Below are 18,838 nucleotides of genomic sequence, written 5' to 3'. Positions count from 1 at the left end.
TTGTTTTGGGAGATAAACTCATTCGGGGATCTAGAGCAATCAAGACTAATAACTCTGTGTGTGTGTGTGTGTGTGTGTGTTCAGAAATGTAAGTTCAGTGATGAGGAGATTTGTCCATTCATTCATTCAACTTCAAAAACTGCTATATCCTGGGTAGGGTTGCGGTGGATCTGGAGCCTCTCCCAAGAACGCTGGAGGCAAAGCAGGAATAGATCCTGAATGAGACTCATTCAATCGCAGGGCATCATGCACACACATACACACACTCATTCACACCTAGGGTAAGCCAAGCCAATCCCCATACTGCCATGTTTTGGGAGATGGGAGGAAAATAGAGAATACAGAGGAAACCCACACATACATAGGGAGACCATGCAAGGCTGTAGGACTCAAGTCCAGTCTCAAGACATTTTCAGAATTGACTTGGACTTGTCTCAAGTGTATTGACATTTGTACTTGAACTTGTCTTGGTCTTCACTAAGAGTTTGTTAAAAAAATGTTGTGTTGTCTTTTTATTTCTCATGGATGAACTTTAACAAGACATAATTCCTTCTTCTAGAAAACATAGCCTAATCATTGGCACAATGAACAAATTCATCAACTGAATTTTTGGCCTAGGCACAAAGTACTATGTTTTATTGGAAACCCAACACTTCTCATCACCCGGAGAATCCAATCACCACAGTGAAGCATGGTGACGGGAGCATCAAGATGGATGGAGTCAATACAAAGCAATACTAGAATAAAACCTGTTCCAGTCTACAAGACACCTGAGACTGTCTACTAATCTAATAGCTGAATTAGTGAGACAAAGCATAATTAACTATTAAGATACTCCATCAAGATTATTACATCAAATTTACTCTGAATACAGCATGGTAATGCTTTTATTCATTCATTTTCATTAACCACTTTATTCTTGTCAGGGTTAAGTCCAGCGCCAATCCCAGGAACACTGGGTGCAAGGTGGGAGACATCACAAGTCCATCATATGGCACCATGCACACACTCACTAACACCTATGGGTAATTTTGAATTGCCAATCAAAATGCCTAAGTGCATGTTTTTGGACAGTAAGATGAAACCCATATGAACAACTTGCAAAACAGAGAGTAACCCAAATTCAGGACCAAACCCCTGACTCTGACGCTGTGAGGCAGCATTGCTACCCACTGCAGCACCATGCCACCCTCTGCACTTGTTTCGGTGGATTATTATTTTTTTTTCATTATTTAAAGCAAGTCCATAAATCTTTTTTGACGCGTCAAGACTTTGTACTCAAATCCACTGAGCTCAGACACCCTAACACACCCAGCCAGCCACCTGTCGATCAAACTGTATCCATTCAGCATAGCCGTCATTCACAATTGTATCGGCTAAAGCGGCAGGATTGCGAATGATAGACAATTCAGAGAGGAATGTGTCACTATAAAAGCAAAAGGGTTATAGAGAGAAAATGAGGAAAAAAGAAAGTATTAAGAATAAAAGAGAGGGAGAGAATTTGGGGGAAAAAAAGAGAGAGCATGAGAAAAATAGAATAAAAGGGACTTGGAAGGTATAAAAGCAGCAGATGGTATGCAGTACTCTTGAGACTCAATTGCTTCGCCTGCATGTTTGTGTAGTAATTATATAATAGATTTGCATATTTGCATTCATTATCATAATTAACACTGTTCATATGCAATAAACCGTTAGATATTGCATACACACACTCACAGACAGAGAGAGAGAGAAATAGGAGAGAGAGTAAATACTAGAGTTTAGATGTTAAATTATTGCCTGTCATCTAAATTACATGATTATGTGAGGCCATATACTGTATTTGAGTGCATATTTTTTGTAATATACTGTATGTATGTGAACACAAAGAGCTAATTGTTGTCATCTCACAGAGAGAGCTATATAAGACTCAGTAATTATTGCTTAGTTCATACTGGATTAACAAAACATTAATTTAGTGTAACTTACTGAGTAATTGCCTAGTATTCATTAGTAGTTAATTGTAGTGACTTGGTTGTTAATATAGTATTATTCATTCATTCCTGCTTAGTCCTTGCATAGTTACCTATGTGTTATTGAACATTATTGTGAACTGTAGCACTGAATCAATTAGTATAGTCCTCTAAGCTACCAAATTAATATGTTCAGTAATTATAAAGAAGTCAAAAGTAGAATGATTCTCTTTTAATGGTCTCCAATTGCACAAATAATAATTGCATTACTGAAGTTGTTTCAGTTCAATTAGTATGTTAGAAATGGATATAACTGACCTTGAGCATTGTTTAGCAGTGCATGCAAGGTTACTCTTTATCATAATGTAATATTTGTGTGTGTGTGTGTGTGTGTGTGTGTGTGTGTACATATCTCTGAACAAGAGAGAATAAGAATTAGTGACAGTTGCAGTCCATTCTTCACATCGCAGTAATTAACAAACATTTCTTTATCTGACAAGCGCAAGGACAATGCACACACACACTTTGTAAATATCAACTTGCAAATGTATTGACCTTCAAGCACAGTAATTCAGCTGAGTAACTTATTAAGGCTCCCTTTGTTCCAGTCCTCAGCAAATGGAAAAACTAAAGACAAACCTAATAATTTCTGCAGGTACCCAAGCATCATCTTATCATATCTAGCTGATAATTACAATCAAACAGCTGTGCATTACTCTCACTCACTCATTTCTCTGAACAACAGCTTCTGCTTGTTCATCGAGATGATTGTCTTTGTACACAAAAAAAATTACAAGTGCAGCATCTTTGTTCAATGCCTCTGTAATTACAGAGAATAAATTAATCAACAAACGCTAAACAAACCAAAACATTGTGTGAGGGAACTGAAGTGGAAATTGTTAAATTGGACAAGTGTTGAAAGACACTGCTTTATTTTTTTAAAGGCACCCTAAATCTTCTAAATTGGGGTTCTACTTCCTTTAATTCCAGACTGTTAGTGCTGTTTCTTTCAGAGCTGGAGGAATTTTCCCTTTGGCTTCTTTCCTTTCTGAGTAGAAATAGCAAAGACCTCACCTCCTCAACTAAATATGGCAGCAAACTTTTTTTTTTTTTCAAAAAAAGAGGCAGCATATGCCTGCGATATTACAGCGATGTCTATCTGGTTGGGACTATAATTATCATACCACCACAGAATTAGGGGAAGAGAGACAAATAAAAATCACAAAGTGGCACCTGCCAATGATGGAATTAGGCCCTCAAATCTAATCCTGGCTGAATAGGGCTTAAGACACAACAAATAACACTACTTTTTATTCATTCATCATTATCCTAGTCAGGGTCACAATGAATATCCTGAGGACACTAGTCCATTGCAGCACACCGTGCGCACACACATTCAGACACTCCTTCATACCTAGAGGCAATTTTGAGTAGCCAATGCACTGGTGTGTTTTTGGACAGTGAGACGAAACCAAAGAACCCAGAGGAACTAGAGATGTGAGGCAGAAATGCCACCTGTCACTAATTTTGTAGTTTTCCGAAAACCCCATCTTAGTGGTCCGAGATATACTGAGCCTTCAAAATGCAGCTGAAGACCAGGAGATCTTACATCATCCCACCACACACACACCTGATCAATCGTACCACATGTGTAGTTACCAGTTTTGATCTGGTGTGTTTGTAGTGGAGCTGAAAGACTCTTCTAGAGTCTGGAGATGTCATTATTGGTGTGTTAAAAGGGATATTATATATATATATATATATATATATATATATATATATATATATATATATATATATCCCTTATGTTTTTTCAGCTTTGCTGCTTTTAATTATTTTAATGAAAGTGTTTGTTTACTATGAAACTAGAGATACTGGGCCAGTTTAGTTTATCATTATGGACCATTTCATCATTTTAATATCAAATTGCCTCATAAAATCATAGGAAAACATACTTGCTCCTGAAGCCTGTTATGTTGCTTACTCTAGAAGCTGCTGTGATTTGATTTCTTCTAAAAGGCCAGTGCAAAAACAAGAATGATGCTGTACCACAGATTAAAAAAATAAAGATTTAGGGAGCACATTAATGTTTGGTAAAGTGGAGGCTTTTCTGGCGCCATTTAGTTCTTGATAGTATTTGGTCATTTTCATTAAGATTAAAACATTAGTCAGGTACTAATTAGTCAGATAAATAGTGTATGGCCTAAGAATATAGTGCATCATGCACAATTTGAGCTACAGCCTTAGTCATCTGTGATAATATAGTTTGTTTGTAACGTTTTAAGGATTTAATGTAGGCCTGTGGTTGTCCATTAAATAATGAATAATAATCACTCAGACTGTGGTTTCTATTTTTCTGCTTTCTGTTTTCAGTGTTCTCTCTGATGATGAGGTTCTTTTGGGTCCCGAGGTCTCATTTGGTCCACCAGGTGTCATCTTGTCATGTCCCGTCGCCATGACGATATCACACTGTGCAGATATCTCAGAGGACTGGAGTGTAAGACTGAAGAGACAAACACATGGAGACAACTGGGAGGTCAGTGAATTATTGTTATTACAGAAGGACAAACTATGTCATGTAATTTTTTTTCTTGTAATTTCAGTTACATGATTAAATAAGGCTATGATTTGCAAGCGAGCAAGATTTATGCTGGTCATCAGACTCTAATTATTGCCATCCAAGCTAGTGAAGTAAGTTTGAGTATACTGTGTATTTGTAAGGAAGAGTTTGATAGGAGTATAATCTGAAAATGCTAAAGGACACACGTTCAGTTCTGCTACTAAAATAGCTCTGGGCCAGCCTGCCTAACTGTGATACAACAAAGTCTCCATAAAACTGCTAAGCTGTTGGTGGGAAAGTTTCTCTTTGTTTATATTACGCTGAAGTGTGGTTTGGTTTAATCAGACCAATTTCCTGGATCACATTTTTTCCCCTGGAAAAAAATACTAATCCTTCAAAAGGTGGGAAAAATTTAAATGTATCCCTGAGGTATATACAGCATCTACTATCTACTATTTCTCTCCAGTTTTTCCATTATTGTGGTGTGCCAGAAGGCTAATGTGAAAGAAGAGTGGAACTTCATTCATTACACCATATCAAATTTCACCACAAGGAGTAAATGATTGTTTTTTTTTTTTTTCCTGCTATACCAGTGTTATACCAATTTTAACCACAAGGAGCAGACTTGTTTAGCATTTTGCTACAACCTGATTTTTGTTTGTGGTTTTGGGGGTTGGACGTTCTTCCAATATATCAATGTTTTTCAATCCTGCGAAAAAAAACAGTAGACATTATAAGAATTTTCTAAGAATTTTAAGAATTTTATAAGATTATTATAGGAATCTTCTTGTTTTTTTTTTTTTTTACGTATTTTTGTGAGTGTTCTTTGTTCATGAGAACATTTATGACAATATACCGTATGTAATATCACAGAACATTTTTTGTTGAAAAAATTATTTAGGTTGAAATAATGCTTCAACAAAAATCTGTGCTGGTCCTTCAAAAAAAGTACAATACATTTGACAATGGTAGTCATCATTCGGAGTTACATGCAGGTAGTGTAGTGAGTGATTAGTGATTTAATGTTTGTATTTAGACCTCAGATGTTACTACAGAGTTAAGTGCTATTCAGGCCATTACACAAGAATTATGCACTCTCACTCTCTTTGTTTCTCAAAAACAAAGGCATGTCTTAGTTACGCATGATTCTGACTTGGACTTAAATGCATTATTCTTGTGCGATATCGGCTCAAGCAAGGAGTAGTGTTATGTCCTGTGCTCTAGACGCTATTAAAAAAACCCTGTCTCTGATACTTCTACTCAAGAAAAATCTGGCAACCTCAGAGGCATGAACTATACTCAATTTACATTTACATTACATGTACCGACTTTCCCTGTGCATAACGTTTCCTGTATATATATTGACCATTCATATATATATATATATATATATATATATATATATATATATATATATATATATATATACAGACAAATGTTGACATTGGTATGCAATGTCTCTGAATACAGCCCTTGGAGTGTGGATTACAGAGTTTGGGATTCTGAGTTTAATTTTCTGAATGTTCACTGGGTTGGATTTGTCACCTTTGTTTACCTTACTACTGTTAGCCCATATGTGCAGCTGTAACAATAACTGTCAAATGTTGCTTATTTAAAGTCTGCTCATTTAGCATAGCTGTGCTTGTTTATGTTATTGTGCATTATCAAGGTCAGTTCTAATTACTCTGTGAAATGAAGCTGTTGTTTTGCATAACTATATAACAATTGCATCACTATGCACCACTGTGTCTGGTCCTTTAGTCACCCTGTAAACGTTGTTTCACTGAAATTTCAAGAATGGGAAAGTATGCATTTACTGAGGCAAGGATTGAACAGGAGCCTGTCATTATGAACTAGTGCACCCTGTGAGTAAACGTGTTAGTATAACCTGTCAAATATAATTACCAAAACATCAGTTATGGGCTGATGAGTCACTCTGAGTTGCCTTTCAATCCACTTTCCCTGTGTGTGCTTGTTTACTGGGTAGCACTTCTTTTAAGATTTTTATCTATACTTATATTATTATACTGTTATTGAATTAAAAGTAAGTACACTATCTTTTACAGTAAGATGTGCTATTTGTCTACAAAATATGTCCTATATGGATTACTACCTTGTCGTTACTATTTAATATAATAATCCAACACTTTGGCATGTGCACCTGCTATAATAATAACTCCTGTAATGGCCTGAATGTACAGATGTGTTAATTGAAGTAATTAAATGCATTAAATTAATTAACATTTCTATAGTAACAGCACATTCACTGGGACCTGTATGGTAGAAATAATCAAAGGCTAAAAATGAACCAGTTTAAAACAAAAACATGTTATTTAACAAAGAAAATTGTATGATCATTGATAAAGCGAAGGTTTCTATAAGCTTTATTTAACATTTATGGGTGTCAGTAAGTTTTCCACCATGGGAAAGTCTTCAGGACAGAGGAAATATGACAAGCTGCATTTTTATTTGTTTGTTTTTTTCTCTTATTAATTTCAAGAGAGGATAAAAGAGGCTCATGAGGGAACACCTTTTTATAACTGCTATAATGTAAGAGAGAACAGGAGCTAACTTTTTTTGCAGATATTCTAAACAAGTCGATCACACTGGTAAATCGGTGCAATATATGAGAAATAAGACATATTTGAGATATATGAGCATATGAAATATTTGACCATCGCCTTCTGCAAAACAAGGTAGTTCCTGTGTTTTTATTCCATACTTGATCATGACTGTTTAGATGTACTGTATGTTCTTGTAAGTGATAGCATTAAACAACATGTTCATATGTGTGTTTTCGCAGGATGTGATGTGGATGAAAGAGGAGAGCTCTTCATGTTACTGCGTGCTGGAGTCACGGCGCTGCTTTGTGCTTGTGGATCAGCCGGGCCGTTATGCTCTGGTTGGAATGCCGACCAGTGAATCTGCAGTGAAAAGACTTCGTATTGCTGTGTTCGGAAGCTCAGACGGCGATGTTTACACACTCCGAGTTTACTGCATGGACGACACACCACATGCCTTCCAGGTGATATGCAAAAACCCAAACACTTTCAGTCAACAAGCAACCTGGTCTTACAGTATTTAGGTGTGTATATCAAGTTTTTTTTTAAATTCTGATTATTCTATGAATTGAATGAAGAAGTTGGTGTTAAAAACAGAAGCAGTTAAGTGGGCAGCCTGTCAATAACTGGCACAGCAGCTCTGTAGGCTAACATGAAACCCAACACTTAACCGCAAAGTGAAACTGAAATATAAACTGAATAAACAAAGCATTCAGACATTTCAGCTGTGCCTTAGGCTCAGCAAAGTCTTTAATAATTTGTGCTAAGTCCTAATCGCTGCATTGAGGGTTTTCAGTTGACAAAATTTCATCACCGCTGACCGGGAAAGGCCAATAAACCTCCTCCTCTGCTTCCAGCTCACCTTTCACATCCACAACAGCATGAGACAAAAATGATCGATCTTTGCCAATATGTTTACAGCTTGTGTGAACAGGTTTGTTCTACTTGTGCTTGTACAGTCATGGAAAAAAAAAAGTACACCCTCCTTGAATTCTATGTTTTTTTAGAATGTTTTTTTTTTCTGGACTTGGGGCCAATTTGCCTGCAAGTGGTCCATAGTGATCTGATCCCTGGTCCTCTTGAAAACAGTGTTCTGGGGTTTGCTTCGACGGAACAGTGGTTTGGACTGCACAAGGCATGGAAGCTATCTACTCTCAGCGCTGCATGCTGAGTAACATGATTGGTTCAACTAGTCTTCCTGTTTCAGGGGCTCCTGATGGTGGGAACAGGTTGTTATGGTCAGCTGGGAAGATGGAAATTCTTCTCCACATATAAAACCACACTTTCATAAGACTTGAGCAAGGTTACTGTAATTGGCTCAACTTTGTGGTGCAAGTGCTAGCACTGAGAACATAATGAAAAATGTACAACTCATGCTGGTCTGCATGGCCAAAAACCTTCTTATATGAGGACGGCTCCTTGTTTGCATGTATTCCTGCACAGTGACATGCCATGCATCCAAAAAGTGCTGTTCTTCATCTCTAGAGATTTGATACCAAAGGGGAATCATTTTAAAAAGTATTCTAGATGCCCTCAGGCTGAATTGTTGGACCCATTTGAGCAAAAAAAAAAATTTCTTTCTGTTCACTGAACTCCATAAGTTAGAAGTGTGTTGATTTATGGAAGCGTGAAGTAATCGATTTTATAAACCTTTGCTTATTCATTTCATTCATCAGTTGCTGCTGAGATTTCATATACAGGAAACCTGATTATGCTTGATATATTGATTGTGGAATATTCATTTATAGGTTTTTGAAAACATTATCTTCATTCATATTCAGTAAGAGCTTTATCCTGGTTAGGGTTGTGGTGGATCCAGAGTCTGTCCCAGGTGTGACACTAGGTGTGAGGTGGGAACACACACTGGATGGGATGCCAACCCATTCTCATTGGAGCGTTCCCTACAGACTGAAGGTTTCTGACCTTGGATTATTACACAATTTTGTATTTTCCCTCTTCTATGGAGATTTTGGATATTAACCCTGAACTTTGTTTTGGAACTTTGTTATTGTAATTCCATTAATTCCATGTCTCTTTTAGACATGCAGATGTAGATGTGACTTCAGGACTTGTGTAATCATGAGTCGGAATAGAAATCCAGAGACAATTGTCACAGCAATCGAGAGAGCTCATGATACAATATCAGGAAAAATGAACTCTTAATGACTATTGTATGATGAGTTAACAACATTTGAGGCACCTGATTTACCTACCAGCTATTTATGGCCTACTGGCTATTTATGGCCCTCAACAAAACTCCACTAAATCCACTGTATGTGGCATTTGTTAAACATCATATCCTGTGTAATGTGTGTATCTTTGAAGGCTACATGTTTGATTGACAGAAAGCTTGAATCAAAGGTAAAGGTATGCTTTTTTCAAAGCTGTGAGTGTGAAAAGGCTCAAGGCCAGTTGTACGCGGCGCCAGTTTTCAGGTCTAATTAAAACATTCTAGCACAAAAAACCTCCAAGTAATTTTTTTATTTAACACTTTTTAAAAAGAAGTAGCTTGTTCTTTACACATCTGTCTTTTATTAAAACCAGGTAGCAGTCACATAGCATATCAGATATATTCAATATGTGAATATATTTAATAAGAATTTCATTTATTTACATTCACAATGCACATCAAATTCCTTTTAAGGTCTATATTCGGGTTACAGCCATATTCCGAATATGATGTTTATATGCGTACAGGCATCGGAATATTCCTGTATACATCGTTGTTGTAAGTATGTCTGAGTTGCCATTCCTAAATATCTAGCCTACAGCTAAGCATCTGTTAACACCCACAATTCCTTGCGGACTGAGTATGCACATATATGTCCTTTCATTGGATTTTCTGAATAAGGTGTTTACATGCAACAAATTTCTGATTAAAACAGACATATTCCAGGTGTGGGAATCGGAATTTGGGGAATCGGAATATTGTCTTAATCTGAATCGGGCAATCAGTTTGCCGTGTTTACATGACTCAATACTAATTAGATTATTGCTAAATTCCAATTAATATCGGAATATTGATGTGCATGTAAATGTAGCTATTGTCATTTATTTATATTTTGTTCGTTACTCTATGTGCATTTCATATTTAGTCCTGAGATTTTTGACGGCTCTATCTATAGCTGAGCATTTCACTACTTCACAGAAAGCCGCAATTTGAACCTCATACAGAGGTAATGTAGTAGGCACTCCCAGGTGCAGTTTGCATGATGAGCTACAACTATGGAAAATTGAACATTAATTTCAGAAGTATTGCGAGCACCTTCTGCGGCTGCATCAAGCTGCTTTCTGCACTGCGCCTGATCACATACATACTGGCTCCCAGCCTCACCTTTTCCCTCAATCAACCTGTATTTCCTTGTTTCTCACCTCCGTGCTTTTCAACACACTTCTCTCCTACTTTTTTTCTCCCCACACTCTCCTCTCTCATTCACTCGCTCACTCTTCCACATTCCTGCATACACTCTCCTTTTGCCTCCAATTAACCTGAAGTTCGCTCCCTCTCTCGCTTTCTCTTGTGTGTAGGAGGTGTTGTGGCTGGAGCGTGCTCAGTGCAGTTGTCTCCTGGGAGAGCCGTGCACTCTGTTCTTCAGTAGAAGTTCCTCTAACCTGCAGATCTCCATCCAGGATGTTTCACCTCACTTCGTTTGGAACATCAAACCCTTCACCACCTGCCAGGTCCTGCCTCAATCTATGTATATTCATTACGCCATGGAGGGTGCTCAGCATTAATATGCAAATTAGTATGTAAATATTCATGAGATTCTGGTAGAACGGGATGCTAGAGGGACAGTTGTTGTTGCTGTTGTTGTTGTTGTTGTTTAACTTTAAGTTAAAGTATCTCTCTCTCACACACACGTGATAGTGAACGATTAGGGAAATGTATCCGAGAGATTTACGAGAGTCTGAACTTACACAGGAAATGAATGGACACCTTTTGCTTGGTCACTTGCTTGTAATGACACAATGTTATAGACACATCTATTAAGAGAGTGGAACACACACTTACCATCCCATCATTTCTCTTCATTCATATTTTAACACTTTTATACCCCAAACAACCAGGTTTTATTAATGCTTCAGGTTTCCTTATTAACAAATTAACAATAATAACAGCTGGTTAAATAGGTATGATGGGAAAAGTAGAGGAGGAACAAATGGGGAGAAAAAAAGTAGATGAAAAATAAACAGAGGAAAGTACATGAGAGAAAAAGATAAAAGAAAGAAGAAAAGAGACAGGAAATGAGTGAGGAGGGAAAGAGAAGCGTTGATTGTTTCACAAATAGCACTTCATGTTGGGCTCACACACACACACATACACACACTAGCCATTTTATAAGGTACACTTACTGTACATATAGATGCACTTTGTAAGTGAACTCCATCCATCAGTGCAAAGGGACCACCATAGGACCACTGCTGACCAGATATTATCTGGGTGGTGGACCATTCTCAGCACAGCAGTCATGCAAAATTAGAGTGTTTGGGCAAAGCAGTACAGAATTACTGGGTTTTTAAGAACTTTGTGTCCTTAAAAAACTTGCTGTCCCCATTATTACACAAACGTACCTTGTTCTTCCACAAACCTGTGTGTAAATTTCAATTCATCAGTGGATCTAACCACAGGAAAAAACATCCACAGGCCAGATGTGTTTTGATTGATGAAGGGTTTCTCCATCCAGTAGCACACCTCCACTAGGTCCTCCACTTGTACCAGCGTCACACACACACACTACTATGCGAATACCATGACAATGACATTCTTGCACTGAGAATATCTAGTCAGCGGTCAGTCCATTTCCATGGATGAATGGGGCAGAAATAGTCTAAAATAGTAACTGTGCACCTACTTAGTGTGGTAGGTGGACCTTATAAAATGGTCTTTCTCTCTCTCTCTCTCTCTCTCTCTCTCTGCAGGAATTCTCTTTCACTCGGGTCTGGTGCAGTACTGCATCTCCTTTGCATTGTGCCTTCTCTCTGCAGTGCCACAACCCAACAGCCAATCAGCTCTCATGTAAGATCAGCGTGCGGCAGGTCAAAGGTCATGAGCAGATCCTGCAGATCTGCACCACCGTGGCTGAGGTGTGCAGCATACATAGACACACACAGGAAAGCACAAACAACTGTTAGTGTGTGTATACTGTATTTATACATATATTATATGTATATAACAGTAGATACACAGTTTTAATCCCATATCTGCTGCTGTACTTCTCATTCAACATGCAAAAAAGAGTATGTGCCGGATCACGTGCTATTTTAAAAACTGCAAAATAACAAGGGCGGAAGGTCCTTTTGTTCAATAAAACCAAATTTGAGTGATAAATAAATTATTAAATTAAAAATAATAATAATAATAATAATAATAAGGACTATTCATGCAGCAATATATATTTTTGTCAGGATTAAAGGCACATGTTTCTGTTTAAAGCCAGTGAGATAGACACTACTGAAAAACCCATTCCTGGAACCCTCTACTCAAGAAAAACCTCAGAAGTGAGAACTACATGCAGATCATTTTAATAATTTGAATGGGACATACCCAAAAATGTGCAAGCGACTCTAAATATGGAGAACTATCCATGTTAAATAGTCAACTTTGAATGCATCCCATTCAGAAGCACTCACAAATATGGCACACCCCCTAGAAAAAGCACCAAATATACTATAGGTACATGCATGACAAGACACCACTCTCACAAAAAAGACAAACACATATACAATTACCCACGTACAGAAACACTGGGCAATATTTATTCATAGTTGTACACACACTCATTTTGTAAGTGTGAGTATGTAAACATTTGCATTAGGGTTTTTTGTTGTAAAGAACATAGTAATTATCAGTTCTGTCCTCTGTCAAAAATGTTTTTTTTTCTTTCCAGAGCCAAAAGGACGTGGTGTCATTTTGCTCTCAGTCAGATTCTACCATTTCCTCTCAGACGGGGGACAAAGCTTTTAAAATCCCCCTCTCCATACGGCAAAGGATCTGTGCCACCTTTGACACAACCAATGCCAAAGGCAAAGACTGGCAGCTCCTAGCCCAGAAACTGCACATAAACAGGTGAGATATGCACGCAGACACACACACACCAAACGTGGCCACATTAAATTGTGAATGGTTGTGTCCTAATCACTCACTGTCATGTTCAGTGTCATGAAGAAAGGAAACCAGATTAACATCAATGAAGTATCAATGAAGAAACTGGGGCACACTTCCTATGACTTGATTTATTTAAAAAATTTTCCATTACCCATGGAAAGTTCTCACAAAGATATTTATTCCAGTCCTTAAGGAGTCCTGTGCTCTTTAAGGTGCAAATATTGCAGAAATGTTCTTTGCTCATATGCAGTATATCATTTGCTTTTTTCTGATTGTCTTTGTGAAGCTTCCTTCATTCAGAAAAATAATGAGGTCTCTATTTGAATTATTGATATATCTGCCAATTGCTCACAATATGGATGAAATAAAAAAAAAAATTCATACCAGCTAGTACATAAATTAAACAACCAAAACTGCACCAACTGTTAATTTGTTTATCTTGCTGACAGTGTACAGAAATCCAAAAATCTATTTCAAAAGGAAAAACTGTCACCAGTATACCAGGGATTTTTCCATGCACTGTAACTTTTGAGCCAATATAGGCTGTCAAATCAAAACGGTTTAAGAGGGAAAGTCTGCCTGTTTTTTTTTTTTATTTTCTTTTTTTGAAAACCACACACATCCACACACACGCTTTAAAGATTGGAGGATTTTACTGGATTTTCCACCCGTCCAGCGCTGCAGGCAGCGTGTAATGAGACATGCTTCTTTTTAAGCGGATTTCAGCAATTAGCTCTCCAGGATGTGTGTGAGGTGATTTACCCAAAGAGAGGTTGTAATGCTGAGAATAGTGCAGCACTGTCTCCTGCTGGAGAGACATACATATTACAAGCTTTTTTTTTTTTTGCAAACTGCTAGATTTTGTCTTGGATAATCCTCAGTAATGAGGAATTGAGTGTTTATAGTAAATTTAGCTAGCAGATAATTTTACAGTATGGAAGGTACCTAATGTTTAATAGGCAAATATTAGTAATTATTTGTAATTTCCTCATATTAAGTGCTAGCTATTTACCAGACTGTAATCACAGACAGGAAGCCCAGCAACACTATACTTATGACCTTATTCTTTTGGTCACTTCCCACTCATGACCATAGGTTATTGATTGGTTAACAAAAAGTTTCATCTGAAAACTGAGCTACTGTTTCACCTCCACAGATCAGTATAGTGACTCTAACACTGCTGCTGCTAACCCAATCAGTTTGTCACAATCTCACACTCTCTTTTTCGAACACTTGTGAATAAGGTACTTAAACTGTTCCAGCAGGAGCAAGGTCTTCCACCACACCTGAAAAGAACATCCCACCCTTTTTGAGTAGAGAACCATAGCCTCAGACTTGGAGGTGCTGACTCCACCAGATGGTCTACACCAGATGGTGCCAAAAAACTTATTTTGCTGCAGCCCTTCTGCTTCTCCTATAGCTTCCATTTGAATCAAGAGAGCATTATTCAGAAGGCCTCTTTCAACTTGAGGGCTTCCCTGATCACAGGTGTCCACCAAAGCATTCTAAATATCTTCCTAAAGTATCCTTCCTGACAGTCACTGACAGTCTTACAGGAATGGCTTCTTGCTGCTACCTCTATGATTGAAGACTTGAACATGGTCCTTTCAGACTCAATGTCTCAGACTTCACTCAGTAAAATGGAGTCTTTTCAGAAGTGAGAATTTGTCTCTCACCAAAGCTTCTGCCAGACACTCCCAAGCCACCTGGAAGGCTCTCTGCGGTTTAACAGATACTTGGAGGCTTGGAGGTGCTGACTTTACCCTCAGCAGGAAAATGCTTGAGTGAATATCAGTGGTCTACACCAGATGGTGCCAAAAAAAACAACTTCATTTGCAAGTAACAGGGATGCTACCTTAGCCCCCCATACTGGAAACCACTCCAGACTTGGCTGCATCTTGATATCCTGTCCTTGAAAAACCTTGAAGGAGATCCAGACCAGCATTAAACAGTTTCAAATTAATGCCAAGAATGTGGCACCACAATCATACAGAGACCAAATCGCACAAAGTGACAACACTGTGCTCCTGCAGTATCTCCCACAACACAAGTCACACAATCTCAAAGCCTTGCCCAACATGTCGGTTAAGGAGTTCCTTAGTACTCCTTCCATCACTCAGCAATATCCCCAGTAGAAGTCAACACTCCCTCTAGAGTGTCCACATGGTTTGCCAGAACATCTTGGAGTCCACCCTTTTTCTATGGCCTTTCAGAAATCCTCCCATGCCTGAGCTTTCGATTCTGCAACTTATTTTGCTGCAGCCCTTCTGCTTCTCCTATAGCTTTCATTTGAATCAAGAGAGCATTATTCAGAAGGCCTCTTTAAACTTGAGGGCTTCCCTGCTCACAGGTGTCCACCAACGCATTCTAAATATCTTCCTAAAATATCCTTCCTGACAGCCACTGACAGCTTTACAGCAATGGCTTCTTGCTGCTACCTCGATGACTGAAGACTTGAACATGGTCCTTTCAGACTCAATGTCTCGGACTTCACTCAGTAAAATGGAGTCTTTTCAGAAGTGAATTTTGTCTCTCACCAAAGCTTCTGCCAGACGCTCCCAAGCCACCTGGAAGGCTCTCTGCGGTTTAACAGATAAATCTGGCCAACAGTGACACAGCATCATGACAAAGTCATGATCCATAAAGGGGCTCATTTTAGTGATAAATTCTGTTGCTGTTGTATTCTAATGTTTGTATTGCATGTCAGCTCTAAAATCAATTTATCAACATAATGCATCATTATGTTTTAACATATTTATGAGTTTTGTTCCTGGTATCTCTCATCATACCATTTTGCACTGCTGAACGCTGAAGTCTTAGTTTTTCTATAACTGGTTGGAGTACAATATGGTAATGAGTATGATAATTAATTTGTTTATTAATTAACAACTTTTGTTCATGCTGTCCAAATGTACATGTATAAATAATATACTAAAGAATTCATTTCTGTCTGCTGTTAAAAATCTTTATTAACACAATCCACATTGTTTGTTATAATTCTCATTCTACAGGAATCTGGGTTACTTTGCACGGCAATCAAGTCCCTCAGCGGCGATTCTGTGCTTGTGGGAAGTTCAGCATCAGGAACGTGGAGATCTGGACTCTCTGGCCAGTGCCTTGGAGGAAATTGGACGTGTCCAGGTCAAACAGTCTGGCATTATATGTAATCAGGACCACCCCAAACAGCAGGGCATCATAGGTAACATGGACGAAACCAAACACCCAGCCAATTCCCTCACCCTCAACTACTCAAAAAACTCATCTAACATCACTAGCATGTTGGAAAAGTCTGAAAAAGTGGATGATATTCTTATCCTGGACCAGTCAAGACACAATTCTGGCAAAACTCCAACCACTGACCCAACTATTGGTCTGTACAACAATGACTTAGACTCAGACCACACCTAGGAAATGTTATGCAGAAAACAAACAGCCAATAGCAAAGTCTACTGAAGAAAAGGGGTGGAGACTAAGAGCAGCTCCTCCCTCTGTGAGAAAAACAGGTTTTGAGAAAATCAAGGTTAAAGTGATACACTGACACAGTGTTTGTGTTTTTGTGTGTGTGTGTGTGTGTGTGCGAGAGAGAGAAAGACACACACACATGGAAATGTTGCAAATATGAAGTAACTTTTCACAATGGATTTATAGGTCTGGACGATGCAGGAGCCTGAATTGTGGCAAAGAAATTACTCAAGAAGTCAGAACTGGATTTGTTGAGGACCCATAAAAAGGAGTGGGATCACACTTTTTAACTCATGCCCCTTAAACATCCATCTCTGACGCCCCCTAGTGGTATTCTAAATATTTACACACTCTGTGAGTCCCAGTCTTGTGTTTGAAATCATCTTGTTTTACTTTCTGTGCTTTCTTTCATTCACAAATGAGACAGAAACATAGAAAACAATTGAGCAGATGAAATGGATGGAGAGATGAACAGATTAGACAAGAAGAATTAGCATTATAACACACACTCACATGCATTCCTATAGAGCAAGCAGTAACTTTAACCTGCTATGATGTCTGAAGATGGACACACACTTCTAAAAACTAGAGTGTGGAGTTTATTTATGGAGTATTATGGAGAGACAGAGAAATGGCACTGTATTGTATTTTTAAAGAGATTAATAAACAGAGATAAAGAGAGATTAAAAAGAAGAAATTCTCCAATGGCATTAAATAAGAGTTGTGATAAGAGACTACAAGCTAAATTATGCAGTTACACACTTTCTGTCCCTTTAAGACTAGTAAATGGTCAGTCTTTCCTGATTGGCAGGTCAGCTAGGACCTGGAGCACTTTATGACTTTAAGGTTGAAGGTTCAAGGCTCTTTATTTATCACGTACATATTACATACATGTGACGTAGTGAAAATGCTTTTCCTTAGTGCTTATGTGTGTATTTTGGTGCAAAGAGTATATGTTTTGGATCAGCGTTATATCTGCATACCCAGATCTCTTAATTTTTCCCAAACAAATGCTCAGACCAAATCCTGAAAACTAGCTGATAAATTGATCAATTTCTTAATCAGAGAGAATATACATATATAATGCAGCTTCACAAAGGCTTCACATTTATTCAGAAAGAAATTATTCAGTGAGCTATTCACAAAACAGAGCTTTTATCTGACGCAAAGATTTTCCAGCCAACACAGCTAGAAGCATAACCAAACTGTACAAATATTCCTGACTTCAATAAGAATTCTAATTTTTTTGCCAAATAAATAACAGTAACAATATATAAATTGTAATACTTAGATTTGTTGAATAATATCTAATCTAATTTTACCAGTTGTTTTAGAGAAAAAGTTCCAATCTGCAGTACCACCACAACCCACTGTGGGGCTGCAAAATCTTTGGTGTTGATTGCTGTACACTATTCTATGAACAACAAAATGAAGGGGGGGAACAAATATACAGAACACCATAAATAAAAAAAAATAAATAAAATGTAATTATTTTAATCAGAATATACAAAAAAATAATATATTATACAAAGAATATATATATATATATATATATATATATATATATATATATATATATATATATATATATTATATGCAGAAAACAGAATAGAAATAAATGCAAAAATAAATAAATTAGGAACAATTAAGAGCACACAAACAGATTTTTTGTAACAAGGATTTCTTAATTATTACTTTGTTGATTAAGTTATTCGCTATCTTCATTGTAATTCTGGTCCTCCATGCACACACACACACACACACACACACGCACACACACAGTGAAGTGTCATTATTATATTTATCTTATATTCTTTTATTTTTACCAACTTTATCTAAGAAATAAAATGTATCAGCTTTTATTCCCATTTAAACTACTGAAATATGTGTCTATGTGTTTAACACACAGTCATTTACTTATACTAATATGTTATCATTAATAATTAATGATCAGATCACTATGATCAGTCTTGAAATGGCATTAAAAGAAGTAACACTTACTATTGAAAAAATATATAATCATGCTGGGATTTCAAAATAAAGGCCAATACCTACTAATTATCATGAAAACATCTATATGATGCTAACTGGGGCCTGTTAGTGTCCATATCTGTTTCAACAGCGTTACCATTTTTCTCATTTTGCCTTTATAAAGTTAACACTGCTAATCAACCTGAATTATTTATATGCAGGTGTT

At 37.4% G+C, this 18,838-nt stretch overlaps 1 protein-coding gene across 1 annotated transcript in view; it reads left to right on the top strand.

The window, feature by feature from the left end:
* Window positions 1-18,096, top strand: part of unc5da (unc-5 netrin receptor Da) — a 181,403-nt gene extending 163,307 nt beyond the window's left edge. The window contains exons 12-17 of the mRNA XM_053240305.1: window positions 4,326-4,488; window positions 7,316-7,537; window positions 10,602-10,754; window positions 11,994-12,158; window positions 12,962-13,140; window positions 16,191-18,096. Coding sequence (XP_053096280.1) covers window positions 4,326-4,488; window positions 7,316-7,537; window positions 10,602-10,754; window positions 11,994-12,158; window positions 12,962-13,140; window positions 16,191-16,587 — 1,279 coding nt within the window. The 3' untranslated portion in view covers window positions 16,588-18,096. The remainder of the gene's footprint in view (window positions 1-4,325; window positions 4,489-7,315; window positions 7,538-10,601; window positions 10,755-11,993; window positions 12,159-12,961; window positions 13,141-16,190) is intronic.
* The last annotated feature ends 742 nt before the right edge of the window (window positions 18,097-18,838 follow it).

Source organism: Pangasianodon hypophthalmus, chromosome 15 (genome assembly GCF_027358585.1).
Source record: "Pangasianodon hypophthalmus isolate fPanHyp1 chromosome 15, fPanHyp1.pri, whole genome shotgun sequence".
Lineage (NCBI taxonomy): Eukaryota > Metazoa > Chordata > Actinopteri > Siluriformes > Pangasiidae > Pangasianodon > Pangasianodon hypophthalmus.
Note: the sequence above shows the minus strand (reverse complement) of the source record. Positions and strands in the feature narration are given on the sequence as shown.